General features: G+C 37.4%; 3 protein-coding genes across 3 annotated transcripts; 1 reads left to right on the top strand and 2 right to left on the bottom strand.

The window, feature by feature from the left end:
• Positions 1-929: 929 nt before the first annotated feature.
• On the bottom strand, positions 930-3,801 carry LOC132171475 (pentatricopeptide repeat-containing protein At5g46460, mitochondrial-like). The gene has a single exon (XM_059582795.1). The coding sequence runs from the start codon at positions 3,799-3,801 to the stop codon at positions 1,723-1,725; it is 2,079 nt and encodes a 692-aa protein (XP_059438778.1). The 3' UTR covers positions 930-1,722.
• A 1,123-nt stretch (positions 3,802-4,924) lies between these two features.
• On the top strand, positions 4,925-6,343 carry LOC132172401 (membrane protein PM19L-like). The gene is made up of 4 exons (XM_059583888.1): positions 4,925-5,154; positions 5,602-5,821; positions 5,925-5,970; positions 6,063-6,343. The coding sequence occupies exons 1-4, from the start codon at positions 5,028-5,030 to the stop codon at positions 6,150-6,152; spliced, it is 483 nt and encodes a 160-aa protein (XP_059439871.1). The 5' UTR covers positions 4,925-5,027; the 3' UTR covers positions 6,153-6,343.
• A 698-nt stretch (positions 6,344-7,041) lies between these two features.
• LOC132171869 (uncharacterized) lies at positions 7,042-14,021 on the bottom strand. Its single transcript, XM_059583280.1, has 4 exons — positions 13,475-14,021; positions 11,892-12,799; positions 11,706-11,804; positions 7,042-7,553 (listed from the first exon to the last, which is right to left on the bottom strand). The coding sequence occupies exons 1-3, from the start codon at positions 13,560-13,562 to the stop codon at positions 11,712-11,714; spliced, it is 1,089 nt and encodes a 362-aa protein (XP_059439263.1). The 5' UTR covers positions 13,563-14,021; the 3' UTR covers positions 7,042-7,553; positions 11,706-11,711.
• Positions 14,022-14,937: the final 916 nt, after the last annotated feature.

Genomic DNA, 14,937 nt, shown 5'->3' with positions numbered 1-14,937 from the left:
ATGGGTTTGGCGCCGATAATAAACTGAGCTTTATAACTACTAGAGTATGGGCATTTTGGGAAAAATGAGTGGACCAGGGGTTAAACCATATACTAAGTCTCGGGGGTGAAAATGCGGTTATTAATAACTACACTAACTGTTAACCGCTACCTATTTTTGAAGGCGGTTAGCAAAAACGCTAACCGCCTAGGTAGTTACGGTTAGTGATTTTAGGTTTTTTTAAAACCCCTAACGCTAACCATATATATATATATATATATATATATATATGAAATGATGTCTTTTTTGTGTTTAAAATTTAAAAAATATATAAAAATGTATATATATATATTAAAATTTTTAAAGTTTTTTCTTTTAGAAAGCGGTTAGCGGTTATTGGAGTCACTAACCGCGGAGGCCGTTAGTGAATTTTACTGACCGCCTAGGTAGTTACAGTTAGCGATTTTAGCCAATAACCGCTAACCGTAACCACGTTTTCACCCCTACAATAAGTGCAATTTGATTTATATTTTTAAAAGGGAAAAAATGCTTCGGGATCTTTTTGTTAAGAAGAAACACACACACAAGATTTAGGTTAGCCACTCGAGCCAACCCATTTGCTTGGGGCAGCCACGCAAGCCAATCCCTAGAGGTGGGAGGTGGCCTCGCGATCACCCCTATTTGGCTACACCCAACAAATGGTGGTGGCTGCAAGGCCACCCCTAGAGGTAAGAGCGATCAATTTAAAAAAATTAAAAATTAAAAAAAAAAATCTGTTTTTTTTATTGTTTTTGTATTTTTATTTTTTATTCAAGGGGGCATGGGTTGCTTTTTGATTGGGTATGGCATGCTAGTACCGTAAAATCTGAAAGATCTATTTGATATCAATTGAAATCTTAGGGAGTAAATTGACAAAATTTACACTTTATGGAGTGATTTGATATTACCTTCTGAAGTATTTTTCCACTTTAAAAAACATAAAATTTTCACGTTTTCAAACTTCACTCTCTTTTCTAACACACACACAAAAAAATCACCTTCAAATGGAGGTCCTTGAGGAACATTCCTCTGGGCATCCACATTTTCACAACATGTAGAGAATGATTTGTAGCATAAGACTCTTCACTCCCATTGCTGATACAGTCAACATCCAAGGAAAAGTTCTATAATTCATAGTTGAATAACTTGAATCTCTCAACTATCTACCACATTATCACAATCACCAGAATTGGATTTGCTTCTGACCACTATGAATAGCGTTTTGCCCTTTGAAAATTCACTTTCTATCTACAAAACAATTCTTGCATACCTCCTTATGAGATTGCCACAGAAACATGGATCAATAGAACTCCGATTTCTTATGTCATAACCATCACCACTAAAATGTCTATTTAACTGATGAAGAGGACCATCTAGAAACAAAGATCTAGAAGCAACTCCAAATATAAAGAGTTTTTGTAGACAAGACAACTCCACTTCTCTGTTCAAATTCTGACAAGGAAATCATTAAATGCCGCAGTATCTACATCCAGGAACCTTAAACTAGAAAGTGGTGTGCTTTGTCCTCAAGTCATACCAAAAGATGGCCAAAGAATTTCTTAATCTCATCATTCCTCTGATAGTTTCTGATTTTATGGGCATGATATGATATGCCTAAACATGCTTTACTGTAAATTATTTCAAGCATTATAAAGCCCCCCAAAACAATTTCACATAGTTTGTCCCACAAACCCATGAGTAGCACTACCAATAATCTCCACAAGAACAAATGCCATCCCTGAAGTGATGAAAGCGGCTAGAATCTCTTACAGTGATCTCCCGCCCAACAATCTTTGCTATAAGCTTAATAGCAGAGTGGCAGTCGCCACATACACGAAGATTCTTCATTACTGTTATTGGACTCCCCTCAACAGTACTAATCAACCCAAAACCAATGGCAAGCCTCTCGCTATGATAAGACAGCATCTCTTCCTTTTGTTCAACCTCAACATCATGCAAAGCAAACTGTTGATCAGGAATATAACCAAATTCCTTCAGCTTTCCTCCCAACCAGTCCAGTTTTTTATATATTTTTTCACTGAGGGGATGGGACCTATCTCCAGAAAGAAATTCATACCTTAGCCCCTTAAGAACAACCCAACTGGATCCTGCTTGTTTTACAATTCCACTATGTTTCATCTTCCTCCGTAACCTGGAGACATCACCCCATCTTTTTGCAGAAGCATATAAATTAGATAATAAAACATATGCTGCACTACAATTTGGTTCTAGATCAAAAATGCATTTTGCAGCTCTTTCGGCCACATATAAGTTAGAATGCATCTTACAGGCACTAAGCAAAGCTAGCCAGACCGAAGAATTTGCTTTTATAGGCATGTTTCTTATGAATTCCTCTGCTTCTTCCAACTCACCAGATCGGCCCAAGACATCAACCATACATGTACAATGTTCAAGCTTCACCTCAATATGTTTACTTTGACTGAAATATTTGAAAAAATACCTCCCTTTCTGTAACATCCCGGAATGGCTACACACAGTAAGCAACCCTGTGAATGTGATTTCATCTGGTTCTACCCCTGCGCGTATCATTTGGTTAAAGAGAGTTAGAGTCCAGAAGCCACACCCATGTTGTGCACATCCAACAATAATTGAATTCCATGAGACAATATTCTTCTCCCGAATTCTTTTAAATACAGCAACCCCATCATTTATATTTCCACATTTAGTATACATGACAACAATAGAATTACCTACAAAGACATCAGTTTCCAAACCCAGCTTAATAGCTACTGTGTGGACCTCTTTGCCTATATCAAGAGCCTCTAATCCAGAACATGAATTCAAAGCACTTGTGAAAGAAGATTGATTTGGAAGGACACCCATTTTTATCATATCCCCAAAAACCTTCATTGCATCCTCATGCTTACAATTTAAACCATATCCCGTTACAATAGATGTCCATACCACTACATTTTTATGCATTACCTCGTGGAAAACCTTGCCAGCATCCTCTATTTGCTTGCAATTTGAATAAAATGTTATAAGTGAAGCAGATATAAATTCATCAAAGCAGTACCCTAACTTAATAACCTGTCCATGACTCTGAACACCTAGATGTGAAGCTAATATATTTGCACAAGCTGTCAATACACAAACAAATGTAGTCGAAGTGGGCTCAGTACCAGAACCCACCATCTTCCTAAATAGGCACAAAGCTTCATTGCTCTTCCCATTCTGGTCAAGCCCTCCAATCATCGAAGTCCACGAAATCACATTCCGACAAGGCATCTCCTCAAACAATCTCATACCATCTTCAACCTTACCATTATCACAATACCCATAAATCATCGAATTCCAGGCCGCCGCATCCCTCACTGGCATCTCCCGAAACAGGCGCTCTGCCATCTCAACACTCCCAAATTGCAAATACCCATTCACCATCGTCGTCCAAGACACAACATTCCTCTCCGGCATTTCATCGAAAAGCTTCACAGCCATACCCGAATCCCCACAATCCAAACTCCCTTTTATCATCGAATTCCAGGAAACCACGTCTCTCTCCGGCATTTCGTCAAAAAGCTTCAAGGCCTCACCGAGCCTGCCATTTCGCGCATACCCATTGATCATCATGGTGCATAGAGTTACATTTCGAACCGGGATTCGATCCAAAACTTCACGAGCTTCGTCTAATCTGTGGTTCTTTAGGTGATCAGAGAGCAACGATCTATAAGAGGGAGTGCTCGAATTAGAGCGTGGAATAGAGAATGAAAACGAAGCGCGTGGAAATCTAAACTTTCGAGAAGTGGCGCGAAATGTTAACATGGAAATTCGTCTGTGTAACGATAATAGATTAACGAGTACGAGAATTTAGAGGGAAAATGCATCAAAACGCACCGTCTTGTCCCGGCTTTTACACGTTTTTAGTTCTCAATCTTTAATAAATTTTAATTATTTTTAAATTTATCTTCTTCTTTTTTTTTTTTTTAATAATGGCCCAATAACCCAATTCCTTTAATTTTTGAGCTTTAGTTCTCTTTTTGGTTGTTTATGTTTATGTTATGTACCTCACCGATACCAGAAAGTTAGGCCCTTAAATCTATTTCATATTAAAGTGGTTCAATCTAGCGCTTATACCCAAAATTGGATCTCACCCAGATCCTAATAATTCACCATGCTTCTGTGTCAACATTCACGGTAACCTACTCTATGGTTCTTTTTCACTTTTGTGACAGCTTCACTCAGGCATTTAGTAACCCTTTTTATAGGTTATTCTTTCTGAGATTCGAACGTCTACATTGTGTCTGCTTGTAAATCAATATCAGGTACCTTATCAATACACCAAAAGCTTCAAGAGTTAATGAAATACAAAAAGTTAGGCCCTTAAACCTATTACATACTAAGGTGGCTCGGTTCTACTTAGAACTCATACTCCAAATTGTGCCTTACTAAAATCATAACAATTTACCATGATATAGAACAAATACTACTCCCTTGCAAACAAAATTGTAATTTGCAGTTAATATTTCTCATAAAGCATTAAAATGACACACTTAGAGTTGCAATTCTTATTGAAAGAGCATGTTTTTACACATCCATATCATGCAACATTTGTAGAGAGAATAGTGTACTAAATTTACTTGCTCTAAAAGACATAAGATTGACACCTAATTGATCCTATGGGACTGGCAAAGAATATCACTTTCCTCCCTGGAACAACTTACGGCACAAATCCCCTCTTAAGAATGTACCACTAAAAAAGAAAAGACTTTTAAATCTACGCCAAGCAAGAATCTTGCATTTTTGTTGGCTTGCCTTGAATATGAAGCATCCTCTTTACAACCCCCACAGAATCCTTTGTAGCCAACAGCCTTAAGCAAGAAAAGAACCAAAACCCTCAATGCCATGATATTTATAGGACCCCTTCTTGCACAAAGCACATACATCAAGTAGTAATCTTCCCTGCATTTCACTTTTAGGGTTTCCTGAAAAACTCCTACCTCTTTCCTATTATTCTAGCAGCTTTTCATTGTAAACCATATTGTTCATAGATGGCTGGTGACCAAATGAAATCGGCAGCTGGGCTACTTTTGATCCTGAATTTCTGCATGTATGTCATAGTTCTGGGCATTGGTGGTTGGGCAATGAATAGAGCAATTGACCATGGTTTCATCATCGGTACTTTTCCTCTCTTCCTCTCATTTCTTATCATTTTGCATTTGTTTGCTACTTAGGACGGGGTACTATAATCTCTCCTCTTAAATCCCTAACGTTCTCATCAAGGCCCCATCATGAGGTGCCTCAGTATCACATGGAGTTACTAGCTTGTTCCGATACCATTTGCGCTATCAATTTAAAAATTCCCTACAATCACTTATAAAGCTCGACTTAACACCCATAAACGCCTTTATAATTCGCTCTTTTTATGTAAACTATTCATCTTTTCAATGTAGAGCCGAGATGTGAAAGCCCCCCAAGCTAATTCCTCAAAAAGTTTATAAAAAAGAAATCCCTCAAAAACATATTTTTATAAAGTAGACCCTCAAATATCAATTTCCCCCCTCCCCATATAAAATTTCTTGTTCCACCCATCCCTAAGGTGCTAATCAAGTTTGAGCATTGCAGGATCTGGATTTGAGCTTCCTGCACATTTTTCACCCATATACTTCCCAATGGGAAATGCTGCCACTGGGTTCTTTGTCACGTTTGCTTTGCTTGCTGGAGTTGTTGGTGTTGCATCAGTAATATCTGGATTCAACCATCTTCGTTCTTGGACATTAGATAGCATGCCATCTGCAGTTACAGCAGCAACCATTGCTTGGACTCTTACTATCCTTGCCATGGGGTAAGAATAATTTTTCCTCTTTATATCTCCAACCAGCAATGACAAAAAGGCATCAGAAATGGGTGGTTTTTGTTGATTCTAATCAGCTAAATAAATTCTGCAGGTTTGCCTGCAAAGAGATTGAGCTGCGCATCAGAAATGCTCGTCTGGTAAGACACAAGAAAAAACAGCTTTCCTTTCTCTTTTTCTTTTTTCTTCTTTTCGTATGGGAAATTAAAACACAAGTGTTTTGTTGTTGCAGAGAACGATGGAGGCATTCCTAATCATCCTTTCGGCTACACAGCTTCTATACATTGCAGCCATTCATTCGGCTGCATATAGAAGACCTTGAAAGTTGGGTGACATGGTGTCTCTGTGAATTGTCTTCTTTTCTTTTTCTTTTATTTTGTTTTGTTTGTTCATTTTTTACCCCTTGACCGTGTACAAAAATGCCAAAGATTTGGCAGACTTCCGTGTGATTGCTGTGATTACAGTTTGATTTGATTTGTATGAACAAATAATAAGAGATTGTTTGCTAAAGAATTTGCTGTATTTCTATATATCGGTTGTTTAATAGTGATTTGAAATTTCCAACAAGTGAAACAACAGCACTTTTTCATCATATTGAAAAAGAAAAAAGAGTTTGTAAACTTCAATAAACCTTGCTGATATTACATTAACAAAACAGCTCCGACCTAGCAAATTAAGCTCACCTCGTAAGATTGGTCCCTTTGTCTCGGTCATTGTAGCACACGTCTCACCCAGGACATGGGGCATGATGACTTGACGTCATCCTCACCTTCCTCCAACTTATCACTAGCAATCTGCTCGGGGTTCCAAACTTAACGGTAGCAACTATAGATGAGTTGTACTCGTTGAACCTAATACAATACAGCACGAGCTGACAACAACCATACACCACATGCGTCCGCATTCTCAAAGGCACCCATCTTTCAAGAGGATTCGTGACATGTCCAGTCCTGATAAGGTTCGTTGAGTATTTGAATTCAACTATTACCTTCTACCAAGCCACCTAATTTCATTGCTCTGCCTAGACCAAAATAAGGCAGAAAAGCCCATCTAGCGTATGTAAGAATATATCAATCAAGACCCTGTTTCATTCAGATACATGTCAGAGCCAGCCACATCAAACTTTGCCCAATGGTTCTCTTTTAACCTTCCAAAAGGGAAAAATCCATTCCCAAAAGCACCCCAATCAATAAAAAGAAGACAGTCATGCGATGAGAAAGGCAGGATGTAGCATTAAAACAAACCCATATGCCAAAAACGCAAATCATAGATGTAAAATTAAATCTGGCCGTTGAAAAAACTACAGCACACATATTGTAGTTTTTTTAACAGCACCTAAACCCAATCCTCTGTCCATTAGAAAACACCATGACAGCAATCAAGTGAATATTGATATCACAGAAAAATGCTTGTAAAAATCCAGGTCGCACCACTGCCCTATCCATTGCAAAAGAAACTAAATACAGCACACCACCTAGAAAAAACACTAGACTACAGAAGTAAGCAAGCAATGTAATGAAAGCTAGGGACACTAAGCCGCCTACAAATATTGACATCACCACCACATATCTTAAGACTGTCTATATTATGGTCAGGGCTCTTGCCCGTCATTTATTGGGAAAAACAAGAACTCTAGTTCGAAATACCAAAAATTTCTCAAGACCAACTCCTCCTTCACTTTCACAAGCTTCACAAGTCCCTGGGGCCAATCCATACTCTGTTTCTGCATAAAAAAGAAACCATGAAAATCATCAATTGCAACTCCATTAAAAGGGTGAAAGAGATGGTGTTACTTCAATTACTTTCTTACACTGCAGCATCAACTAATTTCAAGGCATGAGTAAAATTCAAAAAACAGTCGAATAGTCTAAAACAAGAGGAAATTACATGTATCCCCCTCAAACTAACAACTCATTTGCAAAGACCTCTACAAACTACCATTTGCAACACTTAACCCCTACATACTACCATTTCATGTCAATTTGCACCATCCGTTAGATCTTGGCATTAAAATAAACAAAAAGCTGCGCATGTGACTTACATGTGTAAATTTTTTACTTGAAATGTTCAAGTAAAAGGAGTTGAACATTTCAAGTAAAAAAAAAGGAGTTGACGGGTTGGTTAGACCACCCCCTTAAGGTTTTGATGTATTTTATTAAATGTATAAATATAGCACAATGAAAATAAACAATATAAAGGGACAGCCACTTTGGTTTTATAATTTTGTATTTCTTTTATGAGAGACATTTTAGACAATAAATAAAGAATTATATAGTAAAGAACGATTGGTTTTGACCAGTAGATGTCTTTCACATCCAACTATAGAAATGATTACCATATCATAATGTTTTAATGACAATTCCAAAAGTTTTTGGGGTCGCCAAACCACCCATTAGGGATTTCGGGGGAGGCCCACCACCAAAGGGGTTTTGGAGGTGGCCAAACACTCCCTCGGTGGCCTTGAGGGTAGGTCTGCCTAGCCCTCCTCTTTCTGTTTTTTTGCCATCTAGAGGTCAATTACAACATTCCAACTCTCAAAATCGAGGCACTTTGGACATTTCAAGTAAAAAATTCATGCATGTGGATCAAGTGCACCATTTTCCATTTATTTTAACATTAAACACTTGTGAAGGGTGAAAATTGGAAGGAAATGATAGTTTCAGAGGGTCAAAGTGTCACATGTGGTAGTTTGGAAGGGATGTTTGCAAATGAGGTGTCAGTTCAAGGGAGCATAAGTGTAATTTCCCCTTAAAAAACAATTATACAAGTGCCTCATCCCTCGTGCTAATAGAGAGTAACTACCAACCAATACTTGGTTTAATTTGGGTGGATTGAATCTAAGGAAAATGAAAACAAAAAGGAACAAAAACCTAGAAAATCAACAAGGGAGATGTTCAAATCACAAGATCAGACAAGCTTTACTGGCAATTGTGAACCAATCAGGAAGAAAATAATCCCTCACTTTCAAAGTTTCAGATCACACCAGCACCACTGAGACAGCAACCTAATTCACAAGGCAAACAGAATCTAAAAGGAATTTGCTAGGAACAAAAGATTACTGCATCTAGTCTCCAAGATCAAACCCACAAGGTCATTATAGACAAAAGAACTGTGTGATGCAGAGTAGAATAGGCTCAAGAAATAACATAAGTTAAACAAAGAAGTTGGAACAAAGAAAGGAAAGCAACTCATGTAAAATATTCAGCAATGATTTCTCTAATACAAATTGAAAAGCCGCTATCTCAAGCAGTCATTACTTGCAGAATTTGCTACCCTATGAATAAATCCCAGATCATGAGCTAAAGCTCAATAACAATGAATTGAAGGGTGAAAAAAAAAAATAATCTCAACAATCTTGTAGTACCCTAGTTCAAGTTGAAGGAAACAAAGAAATATGCAGAAATCAAACAAGGACAAGAAGGAAAAGTTGAGCGAGCATGTGCAAGGTCAAAACTTTGTTGAATGGCACTAAAAAGTCCCTCGAGTCAATAGTAGCAGTAAAGTTGGAGAATATCAGATTTTTGGTAAGAGGGACCAAAAGAAGCAAGGGCATGGGCCTGATGATCTTATAGGACTTTGACATGGCATAACATATTTTGACTATAAATGAAAATGCTTTTTGCTCTCCCTTCATATGAAATTTTTGCTCCACTGCAACTAAGTGCCTCAGTAGCTTTCAAAAGAGTGAAAGAGAGAGGAAGAAGGGCAGTGTAAACATGAAATGAAAGATTTTCCATCCTTTATCTTGAATCTTTTATCATCAAGGGCAGTGTCTCAAACACCTCACCCTCAGGGGTAAAATCAAATTTGTAGGAAAGTGGTAAGGGATACACCTGAATATACTGCGTGTGGACAAGTGTGTGTGCGAGACACACACATACAGGGCTGACAATGGATGCTATATTACACTACATTATAATTGTGAGAGATAAAAAACACAAACATCTGACTAACACTCAAAGAGTGTCTGACGCATATAGCCATATGCATTATAAAATATGTACCCACCAGAAATACCATTACTCAATACACGGAATACAGAAGCAACCATAAAAAAGATGTCAAAGTTCCTGAATCAATCTCTGCAAGCAAAATCCTAAAACTGAAAAGTACAAGTAATTGACATATGACAGCAAATGATTTTCATTTCCTAACCAGAAGAGATAATAAAAAATAAAATAAAAGGAATCGGCTATGATATGGTGTAGGATATGATTCTTGAGACATCTAAAAGATTAAAAAAGTATTCCCATAGCAACCCCATAGAGTTAAAGTTTAAGCTCTGTTGAGTTGGGTGAAATATTTATGAACCACAGGAGAGTCTTGGCAAAGTTCAATATTTCATAAGCACATCAAAATACTCAACTTGAACTGTTATGCATCATGGAAAGAATTGAACAAATTTCTTGAAACATTATTCATTATTGACTCAATGCAAAACATTAAGATCCTACTTTAATTGCTTTGTGTAGATTAGCTGAATTGTGTCATCTAATTATGCTTTTTGTCAAGGGCCACTTTTTTAAATAAGTATCAACAACCACCAATACTTTTTTTTGATAATTAATCGAGCCATCATTAAAAACATAAGGCATCCCCATGTACACAGAAGGTATACAAGAGAAGCTACCTAGGTAGTAGGGGCAAAAATAATAAGAAAATTATGATAACTAATCATTAAATGAGAAATATAAGTAGTTGTCCAAAGATACAAGGTATTGACAATGCGCTGGGCGCCAATGGTTACTTTATGGCTTTCTTCCAAGCGTGTTAGGCTGTTTTGAAAGAGGACATCTTGAAGGTCTATTTTGAGTTTCATGCTAGTGGCAAGTTTGAGAGAAACCTTAATGCTACGTTCCTCACCCTCATTCCGAAAATCCCAGGGGCTGTCAACCCCAAGGATTCCAGCCCGATCAGTTTGGTGGGTAGCATTTATAAGATGATTGCTAAGATTCTAGCGAAAAGGCTAAAAATAGTGTTGGAGAGAATCATATCTAAGTCACAAAATGCATTCCTCCAAGGTAGGGAAAATTTTAGATCCTATTCTTATTGCCAATGAATGCCTTGATAATAGATTTAGATCTAGAGAACTGGCAGTCATTCGTAAAATGGACTTAAAAAAGTTTATGATCATGTTAATTGGGATTTTCAATTGTACATGTTGAGAAAATGTGGGTTTGGGGGGAAGTGGTGCTCTTGGTTGGATAGCTCGTTATATTTCCTCAGTGCGGTTTTTGGTTTTGGTGAATGGCTCTTTTACAGGCTTCTTTAGCAATTCTCGAGGCTTGAGGCAAGGGGATCCTTCGTCTCCTTTGTTGTTTGTTCTAGTGATGGAGGTGTTGGGTAGGATGATTTCAGCTATTGTGAGTGTTAAAAGTTTTCCAACAATTTGCACTTAATTTCCTCAAAATCATATTTTTACCGCATATCTCAAGAACCCTTTGATTTTAGAGCACTTGTCCAAACTTTTAACCAAGCAAAAAACACTATTCATATCTACATATTATATGTCACAAATGTGAAATCTACATCATCAAGCAATTGATATATGCCACAGGGCCATTTATCCTAGTTTCCCTAACGAAAAATGGAAACATGAATCACAAATCAAATGCTAGTACAAATTGCCTGGCAATAGATATTATATTTCTTCCATGTAATATTTACTAGAAAGACAAACTAGTTTTGCCAATCTTAGACCTTTTTTTTTGCTACAATAGGACCTCTTCATAAAAGAATGACTGTATTTCAAGGCATATGCACACAAGACCCTTGCATGACAAATTTGGAGAGAGAGAGAGAGAGAGAGAGAGAGAGAAAATTTTTTAGGGAGAGAAAAACAAAAATCTATTTAAACGGGATTAGAAATAACAACCTGAACTTATCTCCCAGAGCCTGTTAGCACATCAAACAATCCACAGCAACTCAGGAAGGAGGTTTTTTGCACAACTCGTGGGGCTGGTGCTACCAGAGGCTACATGTCAATTAAGCAAAAGATAAGCACATTTATTTTGGAGCATTTTACTGTAAATATACAATCAAGACAATATGGGGGCAATACCTGGTTTTCAGAACATTCAGGAATCTCAGAATCTTTTTCATTTGCTGCACCATTGCTAGTTGCAGCAACAGGAGCACTTGGTGATGGCAATATTTTACCCTCATATCCATTTGACACAGATTCCCCCACAGTCAAAGATGCATGAACATTTTCATTGGATAAAGGAAATACTTTTTCCTCATTTTTCTTCAATTCCAAATCCGCCACAGCTGCTGGAGCCTCTTTCAATTTAGGCGACAATTTTTCCTCACTTTCTTTTGATCCTGGTTCTATCATATCAGCAATCACTAGATTCTCAACTGGAGCACTTTCAGTAATGTGAATTGTCTCCTCAGAGACAGATATCAGTGACTTAACAGAATCAACATGTGGGGCACTTTCTGCAATTGAATTAACAGTCTCCCCAACTGGTGCATTTTCATTAACCCAAGTCACCTCTGCCAGTGAAGAATCAACTGGCTGAACCAAATCATCACATTGGCTTGCTTCCAAAACTAAATTGTAGGGCTCCTCCTTTGGTTTCTTCTCAGAAGCTCGAGACTCATCATCGGAACTACTACTGCTAGAGCTCCGATCAACCCCATCATGTGTTTCCTTGGCAGACTCAACATGCTCAACGCTACCATTTTTGCTCTCAGAACTCTCATCAGATTTCAGTTCCCTTTCCATTTTAACAACAGCATCATCCTCTGAACTTATTTTCTGGGAAACCTCTATATCACTAGATACATCCTCCATAGACTTGTCCTCAGCAACAAGTGATCGAATGGGTGATGCGTCTCTCTCCTCCAACTCCTCATTCCTATCATTAAATGAATTTTGGTCGCTATCTTGATCCCGAGAGACAGGGCTACTAACCTCACCACTATCACTTTCCTTCCCATCTAGGGATTTCACATCATCATTTCCTAACATAGTTTCAATCAATCAGAAGATTTCCAATCAAAATCAAGCATAACAAGTGACAACTAACAAATATTTATTAAAGCCAACCTGACCATAAAATCAGGAAGAAAAAAAAAACCCTTAAAAAATAGACTATGATTGAGTGACAAAGGATAAGCTGATTCAATCACAAGAACTACAAAAAAAGAAAAGAAAAGTAAAACAAGTTTTTATCAAACACCTATTTGGCCAATTCAACACAAGAAAATTAAAACACTTAAAAGCGTGATTTTAGTGACAAGAGACGTAAGCTGATCCGATCAGAATCAGAATCAAAACAAAAGATTGGGAAACACAAGTGTATAATTGAGTGACAGATTAAAAAAAAAAAAAAGAGATTGGATTGGTCTGATTGCGTTGAAATCAAGCAAAAGAGAAAGCACCAACGAACAGCCGAAAACCCAAATCGACCAAACATAAATAGAAACAAAGATTTAAAAAATACGTGTATAGCATGGAGATGGGTAACTATTGATTGGTCTCATAGAGTTAAAATCACGCAAAACAGAAAGCTTTAACAAAAAATCAATTAAAAAAAAAAAAAGTTGAGCGCATGATTGAATGACAGATGGGTAAAAAGTAGATTAATCTTGTGGGGCTGTATTCAAAAAAAGAAAGTGGAAGGAGAAAGCCTATACCTTGAGGATTGTTAGTTGAGATGTTGTTGTGGGCTTCATTTTCCTTCTTCTTTTTCGCAGCTTTTCTCTTCTTGGCACCTTTTGGCATGATTGGTGGCCTCTCGTGGGCAAGTTCTACAATGGGGTTCTCTCAGCAGATCGTGGGTTGTCTCTGTTTTCTGGTCCCCGATGCCCCCTCTCTCTCTCTATCTCTACCTTTTGATGTAATAATGAGCGTGTGTTGTGTGTGTTTGAAATCTAGAATATAGTACTACTTTGTACAGATGAGATGAGGACCTACTGGGATTTCCGGAGCAAATGGTCGAAAGGTGGTTTGTGGAAGCGTCTTAAGATTCTCTCTGTCTTTCTCTTTCTCTCACCCCATTTAGGCCATCATATACCATTTTGGCTACAGATCAGGGGAGGCTCTTATTTTTTTAGTGCGTGTCTCATTTTTTGAAGTGTGTGAAATGGATTTTCATGTGGGTTTTTGAAACTTTGGAATGTTTCCTGTAAACAGAGTCGGAAATTGGCTCAAAATTGGCTCAAAATTGGGAGAAAATGGCTGAAAATGATGTGGGGAGATGAGAACAGGGGAAATTGAGTGGTGCAGGATTTGCCAAGTTTAATGATGGGGGACAAATGCTATTTAGGGAGGAGTATGGGTCAGCATCCCAGCTCCAAATTATTATCTTGGGGAATTAAAGTTTGAGAGATGCAGTTCACATGATGTCGGCAGATTAATGATTTGGATCATCTTCTTTTTTTTTTCTGAAAATATAATTCTATAATTAGATAAAAAAAGAAAAAAAGTGTGCTGGATAATTCAAAAGAATCAAAACATGTGAGAATTGATGAATAATTATCCAAAATAGAATGTACAAATTAAGAAATTATAAATGGGTCAACTTGCTAAGTGTCACCCTGTTTTTCCTCTCTGGTGAGAGCCACTACTATGCTGCCCAGTGTTATTTGGATAAATAATGCTATTTTTTTACTATTATTATTATTTTTTTTTTCTATTCAAATAAAAAAAAAATGGTTACATGGGATCGAACAACAAAGGGGTGGGCGCCTCAACAATAAAGTCCAAACTGAAATTATAGTACAGATTCAAAAACAGTAACAAAGTATATGCAATGGTTTCATTCATAATTTCAAATGAACTATAAAAAAGACAGGCCTTTCTAAGGGTCGCATAAGGCTATAACAAATGGCAAAAAGACTCAGTTAAGAGTCTGAAGCTAACAATCACAATGAAGTGGTTGTTGCAGGAGAGGTACTGTAGTAAATTGAAGGCCAAACACCAACCACAAAAGTCTCCTCCACAAAATTAATTCGGGTTGGAGCATGAGACAATAACCCACAAAGAACAAAAAAAAAAGGCAACAAAACACAACAAAAATTACATAAAAACAATAAATAAAAAGAAGAGGAGAGGAATGCATTAATATCTTGCTTCTTCTTTTTTGTAACATCATTAT

This window comes from Corylus avellana, chromosome ca2 (assembly GCF_901000735.1).
Source record: "Corylus avellana chromosome ca2, CavTom2PMs-1.0".
NCBI lineage: Eukaryota > Viridiplantae > Streptophyta > Magnoliopsida > Fagales > Betulaceae > Corylus > Corylus avellana.
This window is presented reverse-complemented; position numbering and strand designations above follow the sequence as displayed.